General features: G+C 27.3%; 1 protein-coding gene and 2 long non-coding RNA genes across 3 annotated transcripts; 1 reads left to right on the top strand and 2 right to left on the bottom strand.

Annotated features, from left to right (window-relative positions):
* Positions 1-1,888: 1,888 nt before the first annotated feature.
* LOC142229667 (uncharacterized) lies at positions 1,889-3,713 on the bottom strand. Its single transcript, XR_012720455.1, has 3 exons — positions 3,175-3,713; positions 3,003-3,091; positions 1,889-2,937 (listed from the first exon to the last, which is right to left on the bottom strand). It is a non-coding gene; the product is annotated as an uncharacterized LOC142229667 (long non-coding RNA).
* Positions 3,714-8,078: 4,365 nt separating this feature from the next.
* Positions 8,079-13,777, top strand: eIF2Bbeta (eukaryotic translation initiation factor 2B subunit beta). Its single transcript, XM_075302726.1, has 6 exons — positions 8,079-8,221; positions 8,303-8,389; positions 8,449-8,581; positions 9,192-9,515; positions 13,132-13,520; positions 13,591-13,777. The coding sequence occupies exons 1-6, from the start codon at positions 8,163-8,165 to the stop codon at positions 13,661-13,663; spliced, it is 1,065 nt and encodes a 354-aa protein (XP_075158841.1). The 5' UTR covers positions 8,079-8,162; the 3' UTR covers positions 13,664-13,777.
* Positions 13,778-23,676: 9,899 nt separating this feature from the next.
* Positions 23,677-25,402, bottom strand: LOC142229662 (uncharacterized). Its single transcript, XR_012720453.1, has 5 exons — positions 25,344-25,402; positions 25,064-25,215; positions 24,635-24,998; positions 24,239-24,570; positions 23,677-24,174 (listed from the first exon to the last, which is right to left on the bottom strand). It is a non-coding gene; the product is annotated as an uncharacterized LOC142229662 (long non-coding RNA).
* Between the last annotated feature and the right edge of the window lie 1,178 nt (positions 25,403-26,580).

The raw sequence follows: 26,580 nt of genomic DNA, 5'->3' as shown, positions 1-26,580 counted from the left end.
TCTTATAAAATGATAATTGCGACTTCCTTTATAATAGAAAGTTTTTCATACATACGAACAACACTTGGCATAGAAAAATATTTTAGTTCATTCGTACTAAGAAGTATGCAATCCTTTCAAAACTTAAGGAATCACACTTGTTAGAATATAGGAAATTTTCCTAAATTTCTATTGTCTACCTGTAATCGATACCTGTCATCGTAATCGATGTGTTTGCGCGTGGGTGTAATCGATATATTTGCGCGTCGGTTGTTTTTTTAGTTGGAATCGCGTTGTTTTGGTATACGGAGAGATTGTTAAAAAATAATATGGTAAAATAATATAATAAATAACAAATAAAATATATAAAATATTTGTTATTTTAAATTAGTGAGAAAAATTTTCGTTTTTTGAATCTTCAATTATCAGGTAATATTCAGTGACGCTAACCTTTTGCAACAAAAATGTTTTATGATTTTTTATATTTGTAGGTATTGAAATTGTAAAAGGAGGACAAAATCGTTAGGCAGCAACTTATTAAAAGTGAAAAGTACAAGAAGAAGAAAAAGTGCGTTTTACAGTTGATAATATCACACGGAAATTGGAAATAGTGGATTAATAAACTAATATTTCAAAGAGATTCGATGCTGTTGATTCTTAATAAATATATTCAATATATTAATAAAACATGTCTTTTATTGAAGATAAAATTGCTTATAGAAATAAATAAAATTGTATTTAAAAACTAAAGTAAGCAGTTCTAATTATGAAGTAAAAGTTTTACCACAAATGTGTAAGATTTGTCGAAATGAATGAAAAAATTTCAATAAAATCATTCCGTATATGAATTCAAATTAGTTAAATTTTTTCATTCTGTAGTATAGTGGTATATAAATATAGGAAAATGTTAACTAATATATGGAATGCATTATTCCTAATTTCTACGAAAATCACATCGTTCAAACAAATAAAAATGTCATTGGCGCTATACGAAGTTCAACTTTCTTCACAATGAGTTCATTTTAACTTAAAGAAGGGGTCACTTTTTTCTGGGTGTAACACCATGTGCCAAATTTCAGCCGGATCGGATGAAATTTGCTTCTCTTAGAGGCCTCGCAAGCCAAATTTTGGGGTCCGTTTATATGGGGGCTATACGTAAAAGTGGACCGATATGGCCCATTTGCAATACCATCCGACCTACATCAATAACAACTACTTGTGCCAAGTTTCAAGTCGATAGCTTGTTTCGTTCGGAAGTTAGCGTGATTTCAACAGACGGACGGACGGACGGACGGACATGCTCAGATCGACTCAGAATTTCACCATGACCCAGAATATATATACTTTATGGGGTCTTAGAGCAATATTTCGATGTGTTACAAACGGAATGACAAAGTTAATATACCCCCCATCCTATGGTGGTGGGTATAAAAACACTCACTTGGTAAAGACCTTTCGTTTTGTGGAAAAAGACATTTATAAATAAAGAAAAACTTAATAATTGATAAATTGATTAAAGCTTTTAATACAAATATGTGATAAAAGTGATTTATATCGATATATTTCTTCTTTATAACCACCATCCCAATAAACACAAACGTTTGAAAAATACTAAAATTCAATAATTTTTCAAACATTTTTTCAAAGGATTAGGGTAATATTCAAGTTGAGAAATTGTTGAGAAAATCGCGTTCTCAACAAAAAACAGACATTACCCACAACAGTAAAATTCAACACAATAGAAATAATCTCTCAATTGTAATCTTCAAATTGAAATGTATCGCTACTCAATAATTTCTCAAAAAGTTTTCAATGTGAGACAAATTAAAAATTAACATTGTTGCGAATATATTCTGACCACAATTTGCATGAAAGTCAATCCCAGTTCTAACTGAAAGTCAACACTAAATTTCTAGGGATTTTGTAAATTTTATTAATTTTTTTTCGTTAAAAATATAATAATATTAAAAATAACATTAATAATATATAAAAATAATAATAATATAATACCAATTAAAACATAATTTTCTTATTAAACGTATTAATAACTAAAACGATCAATACAACTTTAAATATCTTAAACATTCTTACATGTATAATTCGATTTCCTCCATAATGTCGGTGTCACATAACTATTAATTAATTAGTTAATTATTAATTAATATGTTGGCAATTTGAAATAATTAATATCGAGGAATTTGCTGGCCTGCGTGTTAGAATAGATTCCATCAAGAGGAATTCACAAAATATCAAACTGATGACGGAATGTAAATTGATGTAATGCACATTTTCATCCAGAAGTTCTTGATATAGGAATTGTTGCACTTTTTTAATTGGTTGCACTTTGCAAGTTTTCTGGAATATTTTCTTTGTTGTTTCCTTCATCATTTTTTCACCGGTCAACATCTTCCAAGAATATAACATCCAATGATTTTAGTTTTCTGCAAAGCAGTCGAGTTTTGTGATTTCCATTATGTTTTATATAACTTTTTGTTTTGAATTACCAATTATAGTTAGCGTTTTGGATTAATTTCACTCTTGTGTCAAAAATATTTCAATTTTTGTATTTCTTCCAACTGACCACGTACTTCGTGGCACAAAATGTATTGAAAACCACCAAATTCGATTTTCTCAAGAGCGTTGGTGTCACAAAATTGTTGTAAAACTCATTAAAATTCGGGCAATTTGCCAGGAACTTGATAACCAGTGAGTTAGAATAAATTTCCAGTAATTTCAATTCGCAAAATAACAAATTAAACCGATGATGCGAGGAAAATTAAAATATCGATGTGATGCGAATTAACATGTAGTAGTTGTTGATATGGAAAAGCATAAATACCAAGTTTAATTCGTTGCACTTTGATTTATGGAAACTTTCTCTTTTCGATAAGCCACCATCATTTTCATCGGTCAACCTCTTAATGTTTCAAGAATGCAGCATTAAAATATTTTAGTTTTCTGCAATGAGATTTAAATTTAGTGACTTCTCTAAAGTGTTGATTTAATTTTTCATATTGACTTACCAATTATTATAAACTATTTGAATCAGTTCCAGTTAATTGTCCAACATTTTTTATCGGTCAGCTTTTTAATGTTTTCAAGAACGTAGAATCTATAATTTTAGTTTTCGGCAAAGAGATATATATTTAGTGTCTTCCTTAAAGTTTCATTTAATTTTTTTTTATTTTCACTTACCTATTATTAGAAACTATTTGGAGTAAATTCAGTTTTTTGTCTAAAATTTTCAAAGTTTTTTATTTCTTCCAATTGACCACGAACTTCGTTGCACAAACAAGTATTGAAAACCACATGGTTTTTTCGTTGCATTTTAGGGTAGTGTTTTGTCAAAGTCTTCTCATATTATCTCCAACACCTTTTCAAATATTTCATCAACATTTTTGGCAAATTGGAAGTAATTCGCAAAAAATTTGAAGATGTATTGAAGATGAGCTGTTTCAAGTCAAGTTGAATTTATGTTGAAAATTATATATACCCTCAAACCGAAAAGTTGTTGCATTTGAAAAACGCTCATCTTGTGTTTATTGGGATCGAGACCGTTTAAGGGAAAGTCTAACACGAACAAACACATACATTTCGAATGAAACTCTCATTAAAAGGAGAACTGAACTGCAGTTATTGTAGAAATGTGGAAATACAAATACTTATCTCTATACGCGGGCTAATTTATTAAAAAATTATGGAGCTAAACCAAATATTAGAAGCGGGAAAAGTTTGCCAATTGAACGGCGATGCCAGACTGAATTTTATGGAAAATAATTTTTAAAATGTATGGGCCTTTTTCAGGAAATTGAAAAAATTGAGATCTGGTAATGCTAGCATTTGACAGTAACGTAAGCCATGCGAACGAACGAAAGGAAGTTAGAGAAACCCAAATTCAGACGAAAGTGAGTGACTACCGTTCGTTCGCAATTGCTTTCGTTCGGATATCAGAAATAGGCTGTAAATACAGGAAAATAAATGTACAGAAGAATATATATTTTTCCCACTTTAATTATTTAAAAAAAAAAAAAAAAAAAAAAAAAAAAAAAAAACATTTCATATTATACCCCACCAGGTTCGAAATCTGTTAAACGTGAATTTGAAATACCTTTTTTGTAAGGCAAACGGCTGTTAAAATGTAGTAAAAGTGTACTTTACTACAAAAAAAAACATCGCATGAGTGCAATTATTAGGTACCTATTTAGAACGACGCCAATAAGAGTCACTTCAAAATGTGCATTTTAAGATAGTTGTAATAGAATAATTGTCGTCAAGTAAAATATACACACAAAAAATTTTTTTCTGATTCAATCACGAAATTAATTGATCCAATTAATTTTTTAAATGAAATGTTTTCAATCACAGAAATGATAGTACCAATTAAAAAAAGAAATTGAAAATCAATTAAAAAATTAATTGATCCAATTAAAAACTTAATTGATACAATTAATTTTTGTGATTGATTTTTGTTTCAATTAAAAAATTTGTTGAATCAATTAAATTTTAAATTGAATATTTTTTTAAAACTCTATTAAGACTTTAATTGGAAAAATGTTCGTGAATTTTTTTCTTTTTACAATTGTTTAGATTTTTATAAATTTGACTAGAAATTTTAAATTATATCCCTGTCAGCATTTCAAAGTTCCATTTTATCCTCATCGCTACCACAGACTCGTAAATGACACTACTGATATGCTAATGGGGGAAGCATATCAAAAAGTACAATATGTACATGAAAGTATTTTTCCATCACTATTCTTAGAAGAGCCATTTTATATTTTGTGAAACGCCAAGCGCAACTAGCTTATTATAATTTATTTAAATAAAAATGGAAATGAAGTGCTGAAAAACATATTCTATAGAAATGAAATTTTGACAAAAATTGTCTACAGGAATAAAATTTTGAGAACATTTTCTACAGAAACAGAATTTTGACAAAATTTTCTATAAAAACATATCCTATAGAAACATAATTTAGACGAAACTTTATCTATTGCGCCTTGCAGACTAAGTTTATCCGGACGACAGTGGTCGTGTCGAACATATCTCATATATTGACATTATAAGTTAAGTCCGAAAGCATAATCGATACTGCTGCATGTTTATGGGATCGATAACACATTTATTGATTATTTAGTCATCAAAGAATTGTCGTATCGATTGGACAAACTGTAACATTATTTACAAACACAGACATTCCGTCCGGAAAACTTACAGTCTGTAAGATGCATATGACAAAAATTATCTATAGAAATAAAATTTTATGAAATTTTCTATAAAATAAAACTTCTACAAATTATCTTTATAAAAATAAAATGTTGACAACATTTTCCATATCAATAAAATTTTTATAACATTTTCCAATGAAATTAAAGTTTTAACAAAATTTTCTATTTCTACCTGAACTGGACTTCGTAATTATCAGTTTTATAATTAACGGTTATTTCCCTGCCAACATTTTTTGAATTTGGGGGCGCTTCTGAAAATCCCCACTACGTCGAAAACAATCACGACATCAAAAACTCGTCGGAAAAGCGCCGTCACTATTGAGAAGTTGTACCACGCCAAGTTACTACGATCAATTTGCCTATTTAGATCAATTTCGAAGGACGCCAATAAGAACCCCTGCAAACTATCAGAAAAAGTTCATTTTAAGGTAATTGTAGAAGAAACATTGTGGTTAAGTAAAACACGATTGTGTAGATGTTTATTGATTTGATTAAACATTTATAATTTCTTATAAATATAACATTTTTCGGTTTATCTCATCACATTTAACATAATTTTTTGCATTAATAAAAGAGTGATGTTGAGTTTTAAGTAGCAAGTTACATATTGCAGCGTCTATCAGCCAGTTTGTTTATTTCCGATGGAGACGCTGTCTCTGCCTGGAAAAATATTTGAAAAACGATCACTTTATTCTATTTGGAAAGTCGAAAATTGTTCACCATATACCTTTCACAATTTTAAGCGTAATATCTATGTTTTCAGAACTTTTTCGTTTTTATTTAAATAAAATATAACAAGCTGGTTGCGCTTAGCGTTTCACAAAAAATAAAATGGCTCTTCTAACAGTAGTGATGGCAAAATACTTTCATGTACATTTTGTACTTTTTGATATGCTTCCCCCATCACAGTTCGCGATGGTTGTGGTGACATTTACGAGTCTGTGGTAGCGATGAGGATGAAATGGAACTTTGAAATGCTGGCAGGGTGCATGTTTATGGGATCGATAACACATTTACTGATTATTTAGTCATCAACGACTTGTTGTATCGATTGGACACACTGTAAGATTATTTACAAACACAGACATTCCGCCCGGAAAACGTATAGTCTGTAAGACGCATATGACAAAAATTATCTATAGAAATAAAATTTTCTATACCAATACAATTTCTACAATTTTTTTTTTATAAAAATAAAATGTTGACAACATTTTCCATATCAATAAAATTTTTATAACATTTTCTATAGAAATTAAAGTTTTAACAAAAAATTGGATTTAAAAATTGTTGAAGTGTCTTTAGCGCTATACGAAGTTCAAGACAGGTACAAATTTAGTAGAATATACTTATTTTTAAGCAAACTTCTGCCATTTTAGGAAAATATGAACTAATTTATTTTTTAGTAAAATTGTGCACTATATTTGTACACCCAGAGAAATGGTTGGTTGCAATTCGATCGTTACAATGAGAAAATGATGTCAGTAACTTATTTTTTGTTACAAGAACAATGTTTTGATTATTTTCCCTTTTATACATCCAACACGACCATAAAAAAGTTCACAGGATCAAAACGAAATTCCCATAACCATTCAATTGGTTACAATAAACAATGCCGATAAATTTGGTTTTATGCTGCATAAAATTGTTGAGCTAACCACCAGCATAGTGAGACCTACATCATGCGAATCAACAAATGGTTGATACAACGTAAAGTTGAGTATACTAATAGAATCTTAGTTCAATTATAGGACGAGCGTAAGGTAGTTGTTGCAACAAATAAATATATATATCAACATCGACATGGTAAATGGTATGACGCTACAAAATTTGCAAAACGGGGAACAGCATTTTCTTGATAATAGTCCGCAATACATTGAATAAAGTTTATCTCATAGAAAAGAAGTTGCCTTCAGGTAAGTATCGCACCGATTTATAAAAAGGAATATTACAAAAGTTTCCATAAAAATTGCAGGCTTCATACACCAACAAACACAAATACTTTTTACGGCAAGCGAGCTTTTTTTATTGTATGAAGCATAGAGGAGGATTTATATCTAGAGGCTTAAGGAAGAAATTTCTGGCAAGTATATATTGAATTAGGTTCTGTAGTTTTACCACATAATTGCAACCTAATAACCATCATTGGTATATAAACATTACCTATAAAAAATTGTAAGTTGTAATGTAAATTGATCTCACATATATGTAGATCAATAGCCTTGTTGTTAGCACTTTTTGTATTTATTTTCGTAGTTTATTATGATTGTAAATCTTGTAATAAATTAATAAAATCTCAATATAATCTGCCCTTTCATTTAGTATTGAAATTTGGTTAGGATAATAATAAAGAAAATCGAGAGCGGTTGCACCAACAAACAAAACAATTAATATGAGATTGCGACAACAAATGCAAAGTTGATCCAACATACTACCATGCAGTTACAATTGCCAAATGTTAGTTGTGCTGACAGATATCATTGATAGTTGACGGAACCACCTGCTTTCGGTTGGCAAATAATTCGGTTGAGGCAACGAATCTGTTTTCTGGGTGTATACAACTTTTTTTCTTGTTTTTAGTTCACGTCATTAAAGTTAGCAAAAAATTATTCAAATAAAGAACATTTGCTCACATTGCGCAAAATCTAACTAAAATCAACTAGTCTTCATAAACTAAAATAAAGTTCAGTTGGCTTTAGCGCCCCTTTTTTTGGGTGTAGAAATAAATTGGAAATCAATCAAATTTGAGCTCATATCTACTTTGAGAAGATAAATATATTGGATATGTGTGAACGTAGTGTAAATGATACATGCTCTCAGGAACAAATGCTATGTACTAATGGAGCGCCATTCAATTTGGTTGTATTGTTTTTTAATACATCCCATCTCTGATATCTGTCATTATTATTGTTTTTAATTGTCAGTCAATAGGGAATCTTTTTATAAAACGGCTTTACAATGAAGGAATCTTCGCCCTTACCACAAGTTCAACAATTAATACATGACATAAAACTTAAGTAAGTTTAATTGTAATCATTGTAATATTCCAAGAAATTGTGAAATTTGTATTTTCTTAACCATTCATACCGCCAACTTAGCAAAATTGATGGCTCTTTCAATATAACCACAAAAACATTGGAATTATACAAAAGTATTATAAGAAATGCCAAGTGGCAACATGCCGAGTAAGTAAATGTGAATTTGTTTTCCATTCTTCTAATTGCTATTGCTATTTTTCTTATAGAGAGTTGATGAAAATTATTCGTGCCCAGGGCCAAATTCTACAATCTGCTTTACCTCAGGAGACTGTAACCTCTAATATGACGAGGAGACTATTAAAGATCATTAGAGAAGAATTTGATTTGTTGCAGGCAAAGGTAAATCGAAATATTGTATATGAAGTTTACAAACGAAAATAATTTGAAATCGATATCGTAAGGAGGGAAATATCTAAAAAAAGTCTCTCAAAGAACAAGATCATGTTTCTCGCATTTATTTGTATATGATTTTAATGTTTGCTCTTAATGATACCCATATAATAGGCGCCGCAAAAGTGGTACCATAAAAACAAACAAATTTAATGTAGAAAATCCATATATCCATACATCTTAAAATTGACCCAAGGCTAACAATATTACTCTCGAACTTAATATTCTGAATTTCATCATACCTATCTATCCCCCCACGTTCTGGTTAACGAATTTGCAAAACGCAATTATTTTTTATTTGTAAATAACTTCTGAACCACTTCAAATTTTGCCAAGAAATTTCTTCCATTTAATTTTTTATCCATAGGAACTGTATGTAAAATTTCGTATCATAGAGGAAAATTTTGCGTTTTGTGAATTCGCAAACCCGAACTGGGGGTATATTTCAATTTATTGTTTTTAATATTCGATTTATTTATTTATTTTTTTTTTTTAATTTTTACTTCTATTCTATTTTAATAAAATTTCATTAGAAACTCATAGTATTCCATCTTTGCAGGTCCATCCTTTAGCTGATGATTCCCAGGCTACACCCTCTTTACACAAATTAGTCACACAAACAAGCGAATGTGATGTCAATGTAGACTACGGTATACCTCGTTCTGGTCTAAAGGAAGCCTTACTCGATCATTTAGAGGAAATTGAAACTGAATTGGAAACAAGCTGTGAAAGTACTTGTTCGCAGGCTGAACAACATATCCACTCAACGGAGGTAATATTAACCCTTGGACACTCCAGAAGTGTAGAGCATTTTTTGAAAAGAGCCATTAAAAAACGTCAATCATTGACCATAATAATAGCAGAGTGTGCTCCAGCTTGCAGGGTAAGTATATTTATTTGCCTGAAATTCCTTAAACAAAAATTCTCGATTTTTTTAATTTTTTTATACAAATTCATTGGAAAAAGCTTTACGGCTTGCATTCACAGTTACCACACTTTGTACAATTCTACGAAATTTTTTTTGGTAGATTTTACAAAATATTCCTCATCAATTAAAATTTTTTAAAGAAATAAAATTTTGAAAAAAATGTCTATAATTTTTCTATAGAAATAAAATTTTGACAAAATTTTCTATAGAAATAAAATTTTGACAAAATTTTCTATAGAAATAAAATTTTGACAAAATTTTCTATAAGAATAAAATTTTGACAAAATTTTCTATAGAAATAAAATTTTAACAAAATTTTCTATAGAAACCCACAAAAATTTGGTAAAACTCTGGGAAATAAAATTTTTCTATTTCCCGTTTCATAACTGATATGTTGTACCATAAATTTTCTATAGAAATACAATTTTGACAAACTTTTCTATAGAAACAAATTTGACAAATTTTTCTATAGAAATGAAATTTTGCTATAGAAATTAAATTTCGACAAATTTTTCTATAGAAATTAAATTTTAAACTAGAAATTATTACAATATTTATTCGAGCTATTTGGACAGGAAGATTAAGGGAATTGACATCATTAAGTTACTGAAAAGAAAATGCCAGATACCCATCTCGCAAGCCTTAATGATGTCAATTCCCTTAATCTTCCTGTCCAATAAGCTCGAATAAATATTGTAATAATTTCTAGTTTAAAATGATTTGGACATTGAACCAGCCTGCATTGATATCAGGCTAACATAAAAATAGGAAATTAAATTTTCACAAAATTTTCTATAGAATTAAAATTTTAACAAAATTTTCTATAGAAATAAAATTTTGACAAAATTTTCTATGGAAATAAAAATTTGATAAAATTTTCTAGAGAAATGAAATTTGGACAAAATTTTCTATAGATATAAAATTTTGATAAAATTTTTTATAGATATAAAATTTTGATCAAATTTGCTATAGAAATATTATTTTTATTAATTTTCTTTTTGTTCGACCTTTATCAATATATAATGAAATGATTAATCAAAGAAATAAAATTTTGACAAAATTTTCTATAGAAATAAAATTTTGACAAAATTTTCTGTAGGAATAAAATTTTGACAAAATTTTCTATAGAAATAAAATTTTAACAAAATTTTCTATAGAAACCCACAAAAATTTGATAAAACACTGTGAAATAAGATTTTTCTATTTGGTAGTTTTTTGGTAAAATTTTCTTAAAAATTTGGTAGATTATTTTTGGGCTCGAGTGGCAAACGTGCTTGCAGTTCATTCCCGTTTCATAACTGATGTGTTGTACCATATAATTTCTATAGAAATACAATTTTGACAAAATTTTCTATTGAAACAAAATTTTGACAAATTTTTCTATAGAAATAAAATTTTGACTAAATTTTCTATAGAAATAAAATTTTGACACTTTTTTCTATAGAAATAAACATAACTGATGTGTTGTACCATATAATTTCTATAGAAATACAATTTTGACAAAATTTTCTATTGAAACAAAATTTTGACAAATTTTTCTATAGAAATAAAATTTTGACAAAATTTTCTATAGAAATAAATTTTTGACAAAATTTTCTATAGAAATAAAATTTTGACAAAATTTTCTATAGAAATAAAATTTTGAAAAAATTTTCTATAGAAATAAAATTTTGAAAAAATTTCTATAGGAATAAAATTTAAAACAAAAAACTATAAAAATAAAATTTTGACAAAATTTTCTATAGAAACCCACAAAAATTGGATAAAACACTGTGAAATAAGATTTTTCTATTTGATAGTTTTTTAGTAAAATTTTCTTAAACATTTGGTAGATTATTTTTTTTAGGCTCGAGTGGCAAACGTGCTGGCAGTTCATTTCCCGTTTCATAACTGATATGTTGTACCATAAATTTTCTATAGAAATCAAATTGTGACAAAATTTTCTATAGATATAAAATTTTGACAAAATTTTCTATAGAAATAACATTTTGATAAATTTTTCAATAGAAATACAATTTTGACAAAATTTTCTATAGAAATAAATTTTTGAAAAAATTTTCTATAGAAATAAATTTTTGAAAAAATTTTCTATAGAAATAAAATTTTGACAAAATTTTCTGTAGAAATAAATTTTTGACAAAATTTTCTATAGAAATAAAATTTTGACAAAATTTTCTATTTAAATAAAATTTTGACAAAATTTTCTATTTAAATAAAATTTTGACAAAATTTTCTATAGAAATAAAATTTTAACAAAATTTTCTATAGAAATAACATTTTGACCAAATTTTCTATAGGAATAAAATTTTGACAAAATTTTCTATAGAAATAAAATTTTGAAAAAATGTTCTATAGAAATAAAATTTTGATAAAATTTTCTATATAAATAAAATTTTGACAAAATTTTCTATAGAAATAAAATTTTGACAAAATTTTCTATAGGAATAAAATTTTGACAAAATTTGCTATAGAAGTAACATTTTAACAAAATTTGCTATAGGAACCCACAAAAATTGATAAAACACTGTGAAATAAGATTTTTCTATTTGGTAGGTTTTTGGTAAAATTTTCTTAAAAATTTAGTGGATTATTTTTTGGGGTCGAGTGGCAAACGTTCTTGCAGTTCATTTCCCGTTCCATAACTGATATGTTGTACCATAAATTTTCTATAGAAATAAAATTTTGACAAATTTTTCTATAGAAATAAAATTTTGCTATAGAAATAAAATTTTGCTATAGAAATAAAATTTTGACAAAATTTTCTATAGAAATAAAATTTTGACAAATTTTGACAAAATTTTCTATAGAAATAAAATTTTGACAAAATTTTCTATAGAAATAAAATTTGAAAAAAAAATTTCTATAGAAATAAAATTTTGACAAAATTTTCTATAGAAATAAAATTTTGACAAAATTTTCTATAGAAATAAAATTTTGACAAAATTTATTATAGAAATAAAATTTTAACAAAATTTGCTATAGGAACCCATAAAAATTGATAAAACACTGTGAAATAAGATTTTTCTATTTGGTAGGTTTTTGGTAAAATTTTCTTAAAAATTTAGTAGATTATTTTTTGGGGTCGAGTGACAAACGTGCTTGCAGTTCATTTCCCGTTTCATAACTGATATGTTGTACCATAAATCCCTCACATTCCTAAACTTTTGTGATTATTGAAAAATCGACATTCTTCATCGTGAACTTACGATGATTTTTTATAGAGCTCGACCGAAACGAGTTTTTTTTTTTGTGGCCGAAGCCGATGTTCGCCAAAAAACAAATGATCGACCGAAGCCGATCCAAGCCATGTGCTATTGTTATAGCCAGAACAAAAGCAAGATATTGAAAAACATCAAAAAACCGATTTTTCTTTTTTCAACATATAGACAATTCCCATTCCATTTTCTGAAATGGTCATTTCATCTCTATTATTTTTGCATAGCAGGACATTTTGAATTTGAAATATTTTTTGTTGAATGTTTTCATTCATGTTTGCACTAAAATTCCTTCATTCCATACAAAACCAAAAGAATATTTAACCATTTAACTTTCAATAAATGTCACAACACAGGGTCACAATCTTGCCGCCAGTTTGGCTAGTAATAGTGTGGAAATTATTGTCATACCCGATTCTGCTATATTCGCCATGATGTCTCGTGTGAATAAAGTCATTATTGGTACACACAGTGTATTGGCCAATGGAGGTCTACGAGCTGCATGCGGAGCTTACACAGTCGCCTTATCTGCTAAACATTATTCGGTTCCCGTCATTGTTTTGGCGCCCATGTACAAATTGGCCCCGGTACATTTGTGTTCGTATGAGCAAGATGCATTCAATTCATTGGGTTGTGCTGAGGGTGTATTGCCCTATGATTCATCGGCAGCACGTTGTGCCAAAATCTATAGTCCCATATTCGATTATGTACCCCCGGAGCTGGTGACGTTGTTCATATCTAATACGTAAGTTTTCTTTGCTTTTGTTTGTTTGTTTATATTTTTTGGAATTAATGAAAACATTAAATTTTTCTAGGGGTGGACATGCACCTTCATATGTTTATCGTTTGTTGACTGAACTTTACCATCCCGAGGATTATGAAATCTAATTGGCTTTAAGCGGCGGTGCTTTCGTATGTTTTCTTACATTTTGTTGACCAAATAAATTTTTGTCTTTAATCAATGAATGAGCAACGGATTGTTGTGAAGAGAAAACAAGAAAATGTTTTTATTTTAATCTAAAATTTCTTTGGAATCGAATGGGCAGTACATAGATGAGGTGATATTTTCAATTCGATATGGAATACTCACCTTTTTTTTCAAGTAATTGGACATTTTTTTTTTCAAAATTATGAAAATCAGCTATGTATCTAATGGCTTGTTTATGGGTTTCAAAAAAGGGCAAATAAAATAATGTATTTGGCAAACGAAAGGACAAAGGCAAAAAAATCATATACTTGAGAAATGTACCCAAAGGTGAGTACTATGTTCAGTTTTTTCACTATTAAATACAGTTTTTTCACTAAAAATACAAAAAAAAATATATGAAGACGATTATATTTTTATCAAGTCTTACCAAATTATAGACGGAAAAGATTCAAAGCATTGATTGCGAAACATTTTATATATCTTAATTAATTGATTCAAAAAAGTAACCGTAAAAATAAGCTGGTACTTACCTTAACATAACATAAATGGTAGGTATTCAAACCTTTAGCATATATCACATAAAAACATCCCATGAACATTGTTTGAGGAAGCGAGGCAAAAATTATCTTCATATCAATGAGTGTAGACTAGATATCGATAAAACTAAATCACAATGGCCAAAAGGTAGAGTATACAACTATCGGTATTACTGAATTTGGTCTTATTTTCCATTTGTGAAATCCAATTAGTTTCTATGTAAATAATTTTTACATTTCTTCTTTTCAATTGTACATGGTTGAGGAATGTTGTTCATTGGCCATTGCTATTTTGTGTTGACCCTTTCACTGGTGGTGGACTGTGTAAATTGCTTAGAAATGTATTGAACTTTTAAAAACAAAATAAAAAAAAAATATAGTGGCCAATATAAACTAAAACTTAAAATATATTGATAATATTTACTTTGCTTATAAATAATAAAATAAATCAAATTAAATCAAATAAATCATTGACAGTATTGTTCATATGTTTTAATCATACTAAGACGGCTGATGGTTTCTGAAGCGTGATATCTATCATACAAAAGTAACGTAAAAAACATACTATGAATTCACAGTTTAAAAATAAATACGCGAGTCTGTTTCTAAAAAAAGAATAAAAATGTACTAACAAAAGAAATATAAGTGAAATTGTCATAAAATTGTAGAAGAAAAATGGTGTAAATTATAACTAAAGCAAGTAAGAAAAAAGTAAAGTTGCATTCAAGACAAAATCTACACAATGAAGAGCCAAAAATAATCTACCATAATTTGGAGGAATATGTACCAAAAAATGAGGTCAAAATTTCATTTCTATAGAAAATTTTGTCAAAATTTTATTTCTATAAAAATTTTTCTCAAAATTTAATTTCTATAGAAAATTTAAGCAAAATTTTATTCCTATAGAACATTTTCTCCAAAATTTTATTTCTATAGAAAAATTTTCTCAAATTTTTATTTCTATAGAATATTTTATCTAATATTATTTCTACAGGAAATTTTATTTCTATAGAAAATTTTGTCAAAATTTTATTTCTATAAAAAATGTTGTCAAAATTTTATTTCTATAGAAAATTTTGTCAAAATTTTATTTCTATAGAAAATTATGTCAAAATTTTACTTCTGTAGAAAATTTTGTCAAAATTTTACTTCTATAGAAAATTTTATCAAAATTTTATTTCTATAGAAAATTTTGTCAACATTTTATTTCTATAGAAAATTTTCTCAAAATTTTATTTCTATAGAAAATGTTGTCAAAGTTTTATTTCTATGGAAAATTTTGCCAAAGTTTCATTTCTATAGAAAATTTTGTCAAAATGTAAATTCTATAGAAAATTTTGTCAAAATTTTATTTGTATAGAAAATTTTGTCAACATTTTATTTCTTTACAAAATTTTGTCAAAATTTTATTTCTATAGAAAATTTTGTCAAAATTTTATTCCTATAGAAAATTTTCTCCAAAATTTTATTTCTATAGAAAATTTTGCTCAAGTTTTATTTCTATAGAAAATCTTGTCAAAATTTTATTTCTATAGAAAATGTTCTCAACATTTTATTTCTATAGAAAATTTTGTCAAAATTTTATTTCTATAGAAAATTTTCTCCACAATTTTATTTCTATAGAAAATTTTGTCAAAATTTTATTTCTTTAAAAAAATTGTCAAAATTTTATTTCTTTAAAAAAAAATTGTCAAAATTTTATTTCTTTAAAAACAATTTGTCAAAATTTTATTTCTATAGAAAAATTTTTTAAAATTTTATTTCCATAACAAATTTTCTCAAAATTTTATTTCTAAGAAAATTATATCAAAATTTTATTTCTATAGAAAATTTTGTCAAAATTTCATTTCTACAGAAAATTTTAGCAAAATTTTATTCCAATAGAAAATTTTCTCCAAAATTTTATTTCTATAGAAAAATGTTCTCAAAATTTTATTTCTATAGAAAATTTTATCTAATATTTTTTCTATAATAATTTTTTTTCTAAATTTTATTTCTATAGAAAATTTTCTCAAAATTTTATTTCTATAGAAAAAATTTTCAAAATTATATTTGTATAGAAAATGTTGTCAAAATTTTTTTCTATAGAAAATTATGCCAACATTTTATTTCTATAAAAATTTTTGTCAGAACTTTATTTGTCTAAAAAAATTTGTCAAAATTTAATTTCTATAGAAAATTTTGTCAAAATTTTATTTCTATAGAAAAATGTTGTCAAAATTTTATATCTATGGAAGATTTGGTCAAAATTTCATTTCTACAGAAGATTTTGCCAAGGTTTCATTTCTATAGAAAATGTTGTCAACATTTTATTTCTATACAAAATTTTTCAAAATTTTATTTGTCTAAAAAAATTTGTCAAAATTTTATTTCTATAGAAAATTATGCCAAAATTTTATTTATATACAAATTTTTGTCAAAATTTTATTTGTCTAAAAAAATTTGTCAAAATTTAATTTCTATAGAAAATTTTGTCAAAATTTTATTTCTATGGAAAAATTTTGTCAAAATTTTATTTCTATAGAAAATTGTGTCAAAATTTTATTTCTATAGAAAAATTTGCCAAAATTTTATTTCTATAGAACATTTTGTCAAAATTTTATTTCTATTGAAAATTTTGTCAAAATTTTATTTCTATAGAAAATTTAGTCAAAATTTTATTTCTATAGAAAATTTTGTCAAAATTTTATTTCTATAGAAAATTTAGTCAAAATTTTATTTCTATAGAAAATTTTGTCAAAATTTTATTTCTATAGAAAATTTTGTCAAAATTTTATTTTTGAAAAAATTTGTCCAAATTTTATTTCTATTGAAAATTATGTCAAAATTTTATTTCTATAGATAATTTTTTTAAAATTTTATTTCCATAAACAATTTTCTCAAAATTTTATTTCTAATTTTCTCAAATTTGTATTTCTATAGAAAATTTTATCTAATATTATTTCTATAGGATTTTTTTTTCTAAATTTTATTTCTATAGAAAATTTTCTCAAAATTTTATTTCTATAGAAAAAATTTTCAAAATTTTATTTCAATAGAAAATTTTGTCGAAATTTTATTTCTATAGAAAATTTTCTCCAAAATTTTATTTCTATAGAAAATTTTGTCAAAATTTTATTTCTATAGAAACTTTTCTCAACATTTTATTTCTATAGAAAATTTTGTCAAACATTTTTTTCTATAGAACATTTTGTCAAAATTTTATTTCTTTAAAAAAAATTGTCAACATTTTATTTCTATAGAAAATTATGTCAAAATTTTATTCCTATAAAAATTTTCTCCAACATTTTATTTCTATAGAAAATTTTGTCAAAATTTTGTTTTTATTGAAAATTTTGTCAAAATTTTATTTCTATAGAAAATTGTGTCAAAATTTTATTTCTATAGAAAAATTTGCCAAAATTTTATTTCTATAGAACATTTTGTCAAAATTTTATTTCTATAGAAAATTTTGTCAAAATTTTATTTCTATAGAAAATTTAGTCAAAATTTTATTTCTATAGAAAATTTTGTCAAAATTTTATTTCTATAGAAAATTTAGTCAACATTTTATTTCTATAGAAAATTTTGTCAAAATTTTATTTCTATAGAAAATTTTGTCAAAATTTTATTTCTATAGAAAATTTTGTCAAAATTTTATTTCTTTGAAAAAATTTGTCCAAATTTTATTTCTATTGAAAATTATGTCAAAATTTTATTTCTATAGAAAATTTTTTTAAAATTTTATTTCCATAAACAATTTTCTCAAAATTTTATTTCTAATTTTCTCAAATTTGTATTTCTATAGAAAATTTTATCTAATATTATTTCTATAGGATTTTTTTTTCTAAATTTTATTTCTATAGAAAATTTTCTCAAAATTTTATTTCTATAGAAAAAATTTTCAAAATTGTATTTCAATAGAAAATTTTGTCGAAATTTTATTTCTATAGAAAATTTTCTCCAAAATTTTATTTCTATAGAAAATTTTGTCAAAATTTTATTTCTATAGAAACTTTTCTCAACATTTTATTTCTATAGAAAATTTTGTCAAACATTTTTTTCTATAGAAAATTTTGTCAAAATTTTATTTCTTTAAAAAAATTGTCAACATTTTATTTCTATAGAAAATTATGTCAAAATTTTATTCCTATAAAAATTTTCTCCAACATTTTATTTCTATAGAAAATTTTGTCAAAATTTTGTTTTTATTGAAAATTTTGTCAAAATTTTATTTCTATAGAAAATTTTGTCAAAATTTTATTTCTATAGAAAATTTTGTCAAAATTTTACTTATGTAGAAAATTTTGTCAAAATTTTATTTCTATAGAAAAATTATGTCAAAATTTTACTTCTGTAGAAATTTTTGTAAAAATTTTATTTCTATAGAAAATTTTGTCAAAATTTTATTTCTATAGAAAATTGTGTCACAATTTTATTTCTATAGAAAATATTCTCAAAATTTAATTTCTATAGAAAATATTCTCAAAATTTTATTTCTATAGAAAATTGTGTCAAAATTGTATTTCTATAGAAAAATTTTCTCAGCATTTTATTTCTATAGAAAATTTTGTCAAAATTTTATTTCTATAGAAAATTTGTCCAAGTTTTATTTCTATAGAAAATTTTGTCAAAATTTTATTTCTGTAGAAATTTTTCTCAAAATGTTATTTCTATAGAAAATTTTGTCAAAATTTTATTTCTACAGAAAAATTTTCTCAACATTTTATTTCTATAGAAAATTTTATCAAAATGTTATTTCTATAGAAAATTTTGTCGAAATTTTATTTCAGTAGAAAATTTTGTCAAAATTTTATTTCTAAAGAAAATTTTGTCAACATTTTATTTCTAAAAAAATTTTGTCAAAATTTTATTTCTTTAAAAAAATTGTCAAAATTTTATTTCTATAGAAAATTTTGTCAAAATCTTATTTCTTTAATTGGAATCGACTCCCAAGCGGGTGTATTGGATTTATAAAAGATATATTTAACTTTCACGTTGGTGGCAAAAGGGGCTGGTTCCCACTCAGACCATGTTGGCCCATTGTGTTTGCTGGGGGATAGAAATGATATTTGTTTACCTTACGACGTTAAAATTTCTCTAGATTGTAAATTCGCAAATCGGAGGAAAACTGCGGCTTCATGCCTTCAAGAAGTCGATCTATATGGGGACAATATCAAAAAATGCACCGATGTATACCAAATTAATCACAGCTCTTAATGGACCGATAAGCACATCTTTTCTGCACACACCCAGAGAAGGAATATGATCACCTCAAACATGTTTTAAGAGCAAAATGTTATTTTTGGGTGGTGACCATGTAACATGGTTTTCGCAACCATGTTATTTTCTCGGAAATCGTGTATATGATTTCGGCAAGCAGGTTATATTTGACGAGAAAATAACATTTTAGTGACAAACATGTTACATGGTCACCATACAAAAATAACATTTTGCTCTTGAAACATGTTTGAGGTGATCATATTCCTTCTCTGCGTGCATAAGCACAGATCTGCGGTGACCATTGTTCTCATTGCACCAGTCATATAAATAAGATCCGTCCTGTTCATTCTCTTGAATTTACGTAGATATACGATTCCGATAGTTCTTAAAGGTCCATAGGTCTTATAACCGACGTAAAAAGCCACTGTTTCCCGACCAGTTCTAGGCACGCCGCATAGGCCTTCGTTAGACGTATTTTCTAGCCACTTTAGTCTGGAATCTAAAATAACTTCCAAGTACCTAGACGATTTCGAGAGACTCATTGTCGTTACTTGAAATTGTGGGTCCTTATACCAGGTGGCTTTTCTTCCTCGAGTGAAGAGCAATAGATCCGTGCTCTTGGGGTTAATGGCCAAACCACAATACCTTACACAGGCGGATAGAATTTGTAAAGCCTCATTATATCTGAGATCGTGTTCAAAAAATTTCCTGCCACCATTTTAACAATACGATCTGTTTAGACCACTATTTTTAATACCTTTTCTATTCTTGTACTATTAAATACGTCTTAGAAATTTTCTCAAAAATTTCTTCAATATTCAGAAAAGCCACCAGTGTATGTTTGTTGTGTGTTATCGAATCCCTAGATCTGTACATTAAATAAGCATGTTCACAGTGAGATATTTTCCCGTTCAGTTGATTCCTTATTTTGTTATCCAATATTCTTTTTAGCGGTCTTTAGCAAAAAGACCTAAAGCTAATAGGTCTGAAATCCTTAGCCGTTTCATGCATTATTCTGCCTGCTTTTTGGCATGAAGATCACCATGAACCTTTTCCCAGCTATTAGTATATTTATACCCATGCTCTAAAGAACAACTTAATAATAGGGTCACCTAAGAGATCGGACCATACAGAAGTAAAAAAACAATCGGTCAATCTCGATTATGAGTTACTACCAGGGATCCGGAGCGGAGCGTGGAGCGGAGCGGAGCAAGCTCTTTTTTTGCCGGAGCGGGAGCGGCATTTCTAAAATCCGGAGCCGAGCGGGAGCGGAGCGGTTTCCAAATGAAAAACCGCTCCGAATAAAATATTACTTGAATGAAATGTGTAACTTTGAAATTACACTGTGTAGGTAATTTCAAATTTAGCTAGTACTTAGCGTAGTGTGAGTAAACGTTTAAAATGTACGATATGTATTTTTGTACGTACGTACATTGGGGAAAACACAAAAACGGCAAATGTCAAAATATATATCTAGTATGTGTTGTAAAAGTAACAACAGTACTTTCGATCAATTTCATTCCGTATTACTACAAAGATGTTTGTAATGAACGTCAAATAAATGCAATTAAACGATCTTATTTATATTTAATTTTTTAGTTTTCTACACTGAAAAAAATATTGTCGTGAAGTCAAAGATTCTATGTCCTTAGAATAAGAATGCAAATTTTGCTTAACATGGAAGACGCATTTCTCTAAAATAAAGTTTTTTTTCTTGTCCAAAAGGCAATAAACTTTTGAATGAAGTTGTAATGTCCTTATAATTAAGTGATTTTACTTAAAAATGTGTATCATAACATGAAAGATAAAATTTTTGAGGTAAGGTCAACGTGACTTTAATAATTAAGAAAAATTCTTTAAAATTAATAAAATTGTCTTTAAATTTGTTTCCTTTTTGCATCTTGCCTACAAAGCAAATTATCGTTAAAAAATTAGACATGTTTTTCAACACTTTATTTTAAAGACGCTTTTTACTTTAAACATAGCATAATTTCTACTGGAAGTCGAGTCTTGATATGGAAAATAAAATTGTCGTTAACTCGTTTTTAAATGATTTTGATAACAACTGACGAAAAAATCTAAAAAAATTAAAAATTAACATTTGCTTCCTAGAAGCAAGTACATAGCCCCCAAATTTAAAAGAGAATTACGTCTTTAAAGTATCCTTACTTGTATTCTCCGCTTCTTTGGCTCGGAATTAATACCCAAACTGTTAAAGTAAAGAAAAAATCTTTGGAACCGGGCATGCTTTTTTTCATTCACATTTGCTTTACTATTGTACTATATCCTAGCATTCTCTTATTTCTGATATTAGTTCTCGAAAATTTAATTAAAATTTCAATTTTGGTTGAAAAATGTGAGCATATACATTTATTATACAATAAAGGGGAAAAAAGCGAAATTAGGTAACACTAGATCTGAGTAAGAATATTCGTAGGTATACCACGGACTGATGTCGATGGAGGTTGCTGCAAACATAAACATACACACCAGCGTTGCCAGAATTGTTTCACCAAAAACCGCTAGATTTGCCCAAAAAAATAGCTAAAAAAAGCTAAAAAATGCTAAAAAATAGCTAGAAAAAAAGCTAATTTTTTTTGTATCAAAAGTCACATTTTTGATTGAAATTTAACAAACTTAAAGGCTTTATTTCACTTACAATGCATATTATTTTCATTTTAGTTCCACTTCTGTGAGACTGTAACAATATCTAAGGCATATTAGCTCTGTTTGCGTATTCGATACATTTTGATTACTATCACAAATTTTTTACTGGAAGTCCTTCGTTTTGTGGGAGCTACCATCCCAACACCTCTATTTTATTTACTTGTTATTTTAAAATAATAAATGATCTAAGCATGCTTTGGATTTGGTAAAAAAATGATTTGTCATTTTTTTAAATAAAATTTTAGTTTGGATTTGAAATTGTGAAAAATTCGAAATACATTACTTTCATTTAAATTGTAGAAAATACTATCAAAGTGCCTATCAAAGTGCTTTAAAAACGTGCTAACGCCAACTTAAATTTCCAAATTCAGACTCGACTTCAAGTAGAAATTATTGTATATATACGTTTTTAAAATAAAGTGTTGAAAAACATCTTCTATTTTTGAACGCTATTTTGGTTTGTGGTTAAGGTGCAAAAACTCCTCACATTTAAAGACTATTTCATTAATTCTTCCTTCTTTCATGAAAACATACCCATTTTTAAGTTGGATCGCTTAATTATAAGGACAAAACGACTTTATCGTCTTTTGGACAAGGAAAACATAAAAGAAATTCACAAATGCTATTATAACCAAAATTCGCGTTCGTATTTTAAGGAGACGACAATATTTTTCAGTGCACAAAGCTATTCACATCTACTATTTTAATTTAGTAATATCGTAATAACTTTAGAATATTATAATAACATAAAAAGGATAAACGAGTCAAATGATATTATTCCCAATAATTTACTGACAGTTTATCTAACAAATTTGCATGGTAATAGTAGATTTAAAGTTTACGATAACTTTTATGTATATAATGAAAAAACTTTACAACAAGGTGTATTTGCTACAAAAATGCCCGCATAATGGCTGGACTCATTATTAATGTTTCAACTGTGCTTTGAAATATGTGGAAACCCTTATACTAGCAGCAAGGCTTAGATAAAAACGACGATTTATCCATATTTCAATAGAAACATGTCGAAAATAAAAAAAGCCAAAAATAGCTAAAAGGGTCATGAAAAAAAGCCAGAAAAAAAAGCTAAATGCATTTTTTTCCCGCTAAACGTCTTCAAAAAAAGCCAAATCTAGCGGGAAAAAAGCTAAATTGGCAACGCTGATACACACACACATTACAAATATAACAAAACCTCTTCTCTACGTCTGTTGCAAAACAAAAAAAAACTTTCGGAGAGTACCCAATAAACACAAACGTTTGAAAAATACTAAAATTCAATAATTTTTCAAACATTTTTTCAAAGGATTAGGGTAATATTCAAGTTGAGAAATTGTTGAGAAAATCGCGTTCTCAACAAAAAACAGACATTACCCTCAACAGTAAAATTCAACACAATAGCAATAATTTCTCAATTGTAATCCTCAAATTGAAATTCATCGCTACTCAATAATTTCTCAAACAGTTTTCAATGTGAGAAAAATAAAAAACTAGCATTGTTGCGAATACTTTCAAACCACAATTTGTATGAAAGTCAATCCTAGTTCCAACTGAAAGTCAATACTAAATTTCTAGGGATTTTGTAAATTTTATTATTTTTTCGTTAACAAATATAATAATCTTAAAAATAACATTAATAATATATGAAAATAATAATATTATACCAATCAAAATGTAAATATCTTATTAAACGTATTAATAAATAAAACTATGAATACAACTTTAAATATCTTAAACATTTTTACATGTATAATTCCATTTCCTCCATAATGTTGGTGTCATTAATATGCTGGCAATTTGAAATATTTACTATCGAGGAACTTGCTGGCTTGTGTGTTAGAATAGATTCCAGCAAGAGGAAATCACAAAATATCAAACTGATGACGGGATGTAAATTGATGTAATGCACATTTTCATCCAGAAGTTCTTGATATAGGAATTGTTGCACTTTGTTTTGATTGGTTGCACTTTGTAAGTTTTCTGAAAACTTTTCTTTGTTGTTTCCTTCATCGGTTTTTCATCGGCCAACATCTTCCAAGAATATACCATTCAATGATTTTAGTTTTCTGCAAAACAATCGAGTTTTGTGATTTCCATTATGTTTTCATTTTACTTTTTATTTTGACTTACCAATTTGTATTTCTTCCAACTGACCACGTACTTCGTGATTTCCTCAAGAACGTTGGTGTTACAAAATTGTTGTTATTAAAATACTGGCAATTTTCAGGAACTTGATGACCAGATAATTGGAATAAATTTCCAGCAATTTCAATTCACAAAATAACAAATTAAACCGATGATGCACATTTTCATCCAGAAGTTCTTGATATAGGAATTGTTGCACTTTGTTTTAGTTGGTTGCACTTTGTAAGTTTTCTGAAAACTTTTCTTTGTTGTTTCCTTCATCGGGTTTTCATCGGCCAACATCTTCCAAGAATATACCATTCAATGATTTTAGTTTTCTGCAAAACAATCGAGTTTTGTGATTTCCATTATGTTTTCATTTCACTTTTTATTTTGACTTACCAATTTGTATTTCTTCCAACTGACCAGGTACTTCGTGATTTCCTCAAGAACGTTGGTATTACAAAATTGTTGTTATTAAAATACTGGCAATTTTCAGGAACTTGATGGCCAGATAATTGGAATAAATTTCCAGCAATTTCAATTCACAAAATAACAAATTAAACCGATGATGCGATATAAATTAAACTATCGATGTGATGCGAATTATCATCCAGTAGTTGTTGATATGGAAAAGCATAAATACCAAGTTTTTTTGGTTGCACTTTGATTTATGGAAACTTTCTCTTCTCGATAAGCCACTACCATTTTTCATCGGCCAGCCTCTTAATGTGTCCAAGAATCAGCATCCAAATATTTTAGTTGTCTGCAAAGAGATTTGAGTTTAGTGACTTCCTTCAAGTTTTCATTTCGTGTTTTAGTTTTACTTACCAATTATTATAAGCAATTTCAATTGATTATTAAAAAATTTCCACATTTTTGTATTTCTTCCACGAACTTTGTTGTCCAAAGTAGTATTGAAAACCATGTGGTTTTTTCGTTGCATTTCAGGGTAGTGTTTTGTCAAAGTTTTCTCCAATTATCTTCAACACATTTTCAAAGTTTTCGTCAACATTTTGCCAAATTGGTTGTAATTCGCAAACAATTTGAAGATGAATTGAAGATGAGCTTTTTCAAGTCAAGTTGAATTTATGTTGAAAATGATATTTACCCTCAAACTGAAGAGGTGTTGCATTTGAAAAACGCTCATCCTGTGTTTATTGGGTAGTTACTTCTACTCTGTGTATAGACTTTCAATTCCAATCAGCGTTGCCGTTTTGGTCCGATCGGAACAAAATTGGTACAAAAGATTTCTAATTTTTAAATTTGGTCCGATGGTCAGACCAAACAGAATTTGGTCCATTTTGGTCCATTTTCATAAATTTGGTTTCTATCACATATTAAATAGTAGATGGTGCACCGCAAAGAATATTGTCGGGAGGCCAAATATTTCACATGCTTAAAATACGAATACGAATTTTGCTTAGAATAGAAGACGTATTTCTCTGAAAAAAGTTTTTCCTTGTCTAAAAGTCTCTAAACTTTTCAATGAAGTCTGTTTGTCCTTATATCTAAGTGATTCGACATAAAAATGTGTATCCTAACATGAATGCAAATTTCGTTTTAATGAAGTCAAAATGGATTTAATATTTCTGAAAAAATCTTCAAAATTAATAAAATATTTCAACACATTGTTTTAAAGTCATTATACCCTAAACCACATAGGTGTTAGGGTATAATAAGTTTGATCTGCTAAAAAATGTGCCTACAAGAAATATTGATTTTAGACCCCATAAAATATATATACCGATCGACTCAGAATCACCTCCTGAATCGATCTAGCGCTTGGCGTCCGTCCGTCCATCCGTCCGTCTGTCCATGTATTTGTTGTTCACACGATTTCGGTTGCAATTATTAACCGATTTTGATGAAATTTGGTACAGGGAGTTTTTTTGGGCACAAGGACGAACGTTATTGAATTTGGAAGAAATCGGATCAAATTTAGATATAGCTTCCATATATATGTATTGCCCGATTTCGACGAATGGGGTCACGTTGCACTTTTTTTACTAACCGATCGTCGTCAAATTTAGCACAAAATAATCTTCTGTATCACCCTTTAAGTCAGAAAATTTCATCGAAATCGGTTCAGATTTAGATATAGGTCCCATATATATGTATCGCCCGATTTTGTCAAATTATGTCATAAAACCCTTATAACCGATCTTACTCAAAGTTGGCGAAATGTAATCTTCTATAGCACTAACTATATGTGCAAAAAATCATCGAAATCGGTTCAGATTTAGCTATAGCTCCCATATATGTACCGCCCGATTTTTCTAAATAAAATAAAACTCAATTGAATAAATAATACAATGTTTGTACTATAATTTTCTCGAAGAGGAGCG

The sequence above is a fragment of the Haematobia irritans genome, chromosome 3, assembly GCF_050003625.1.
Source record: "Haematobia irritans isolate KBUSLIRL chromosome 3, ASM5000362v1, whole genome shotgun sequence".
NCBI lineage: Eukaryota > Metazoa > Arthropoda > Insecta > Diptera > Muscidae > Haematobia > Haematobia irritans.
This window is presented reverse-complemented; position numbering and strand designations above follow the sequence as displayed.

Excerpts from the sequence above, each read along its gene's own strand:
- eIF2Bbeta (XM_075302726.1), top strand. The coding sequence starts at position 8,163 with ATGAAGGAATCTTCGCCCTTACCACAAGTTCAACAATTAATACATGAC. Across the intron at positions 8,390-8,448 it reads GCCAAGTGGCAACATGCCGA|AGAGTTGATGAAAATTATTC; the intron begins GTAAGTAAATGT and ends TTTTTCTTATAG. Across the intron at positions 9,516-13,131 it reads AGTGTGCTCCAGCTTGCAGG|GGTCACAATCTTGCCGCCAG; the intron begins GTAAGTATATTT and ends GTCACAACACAG.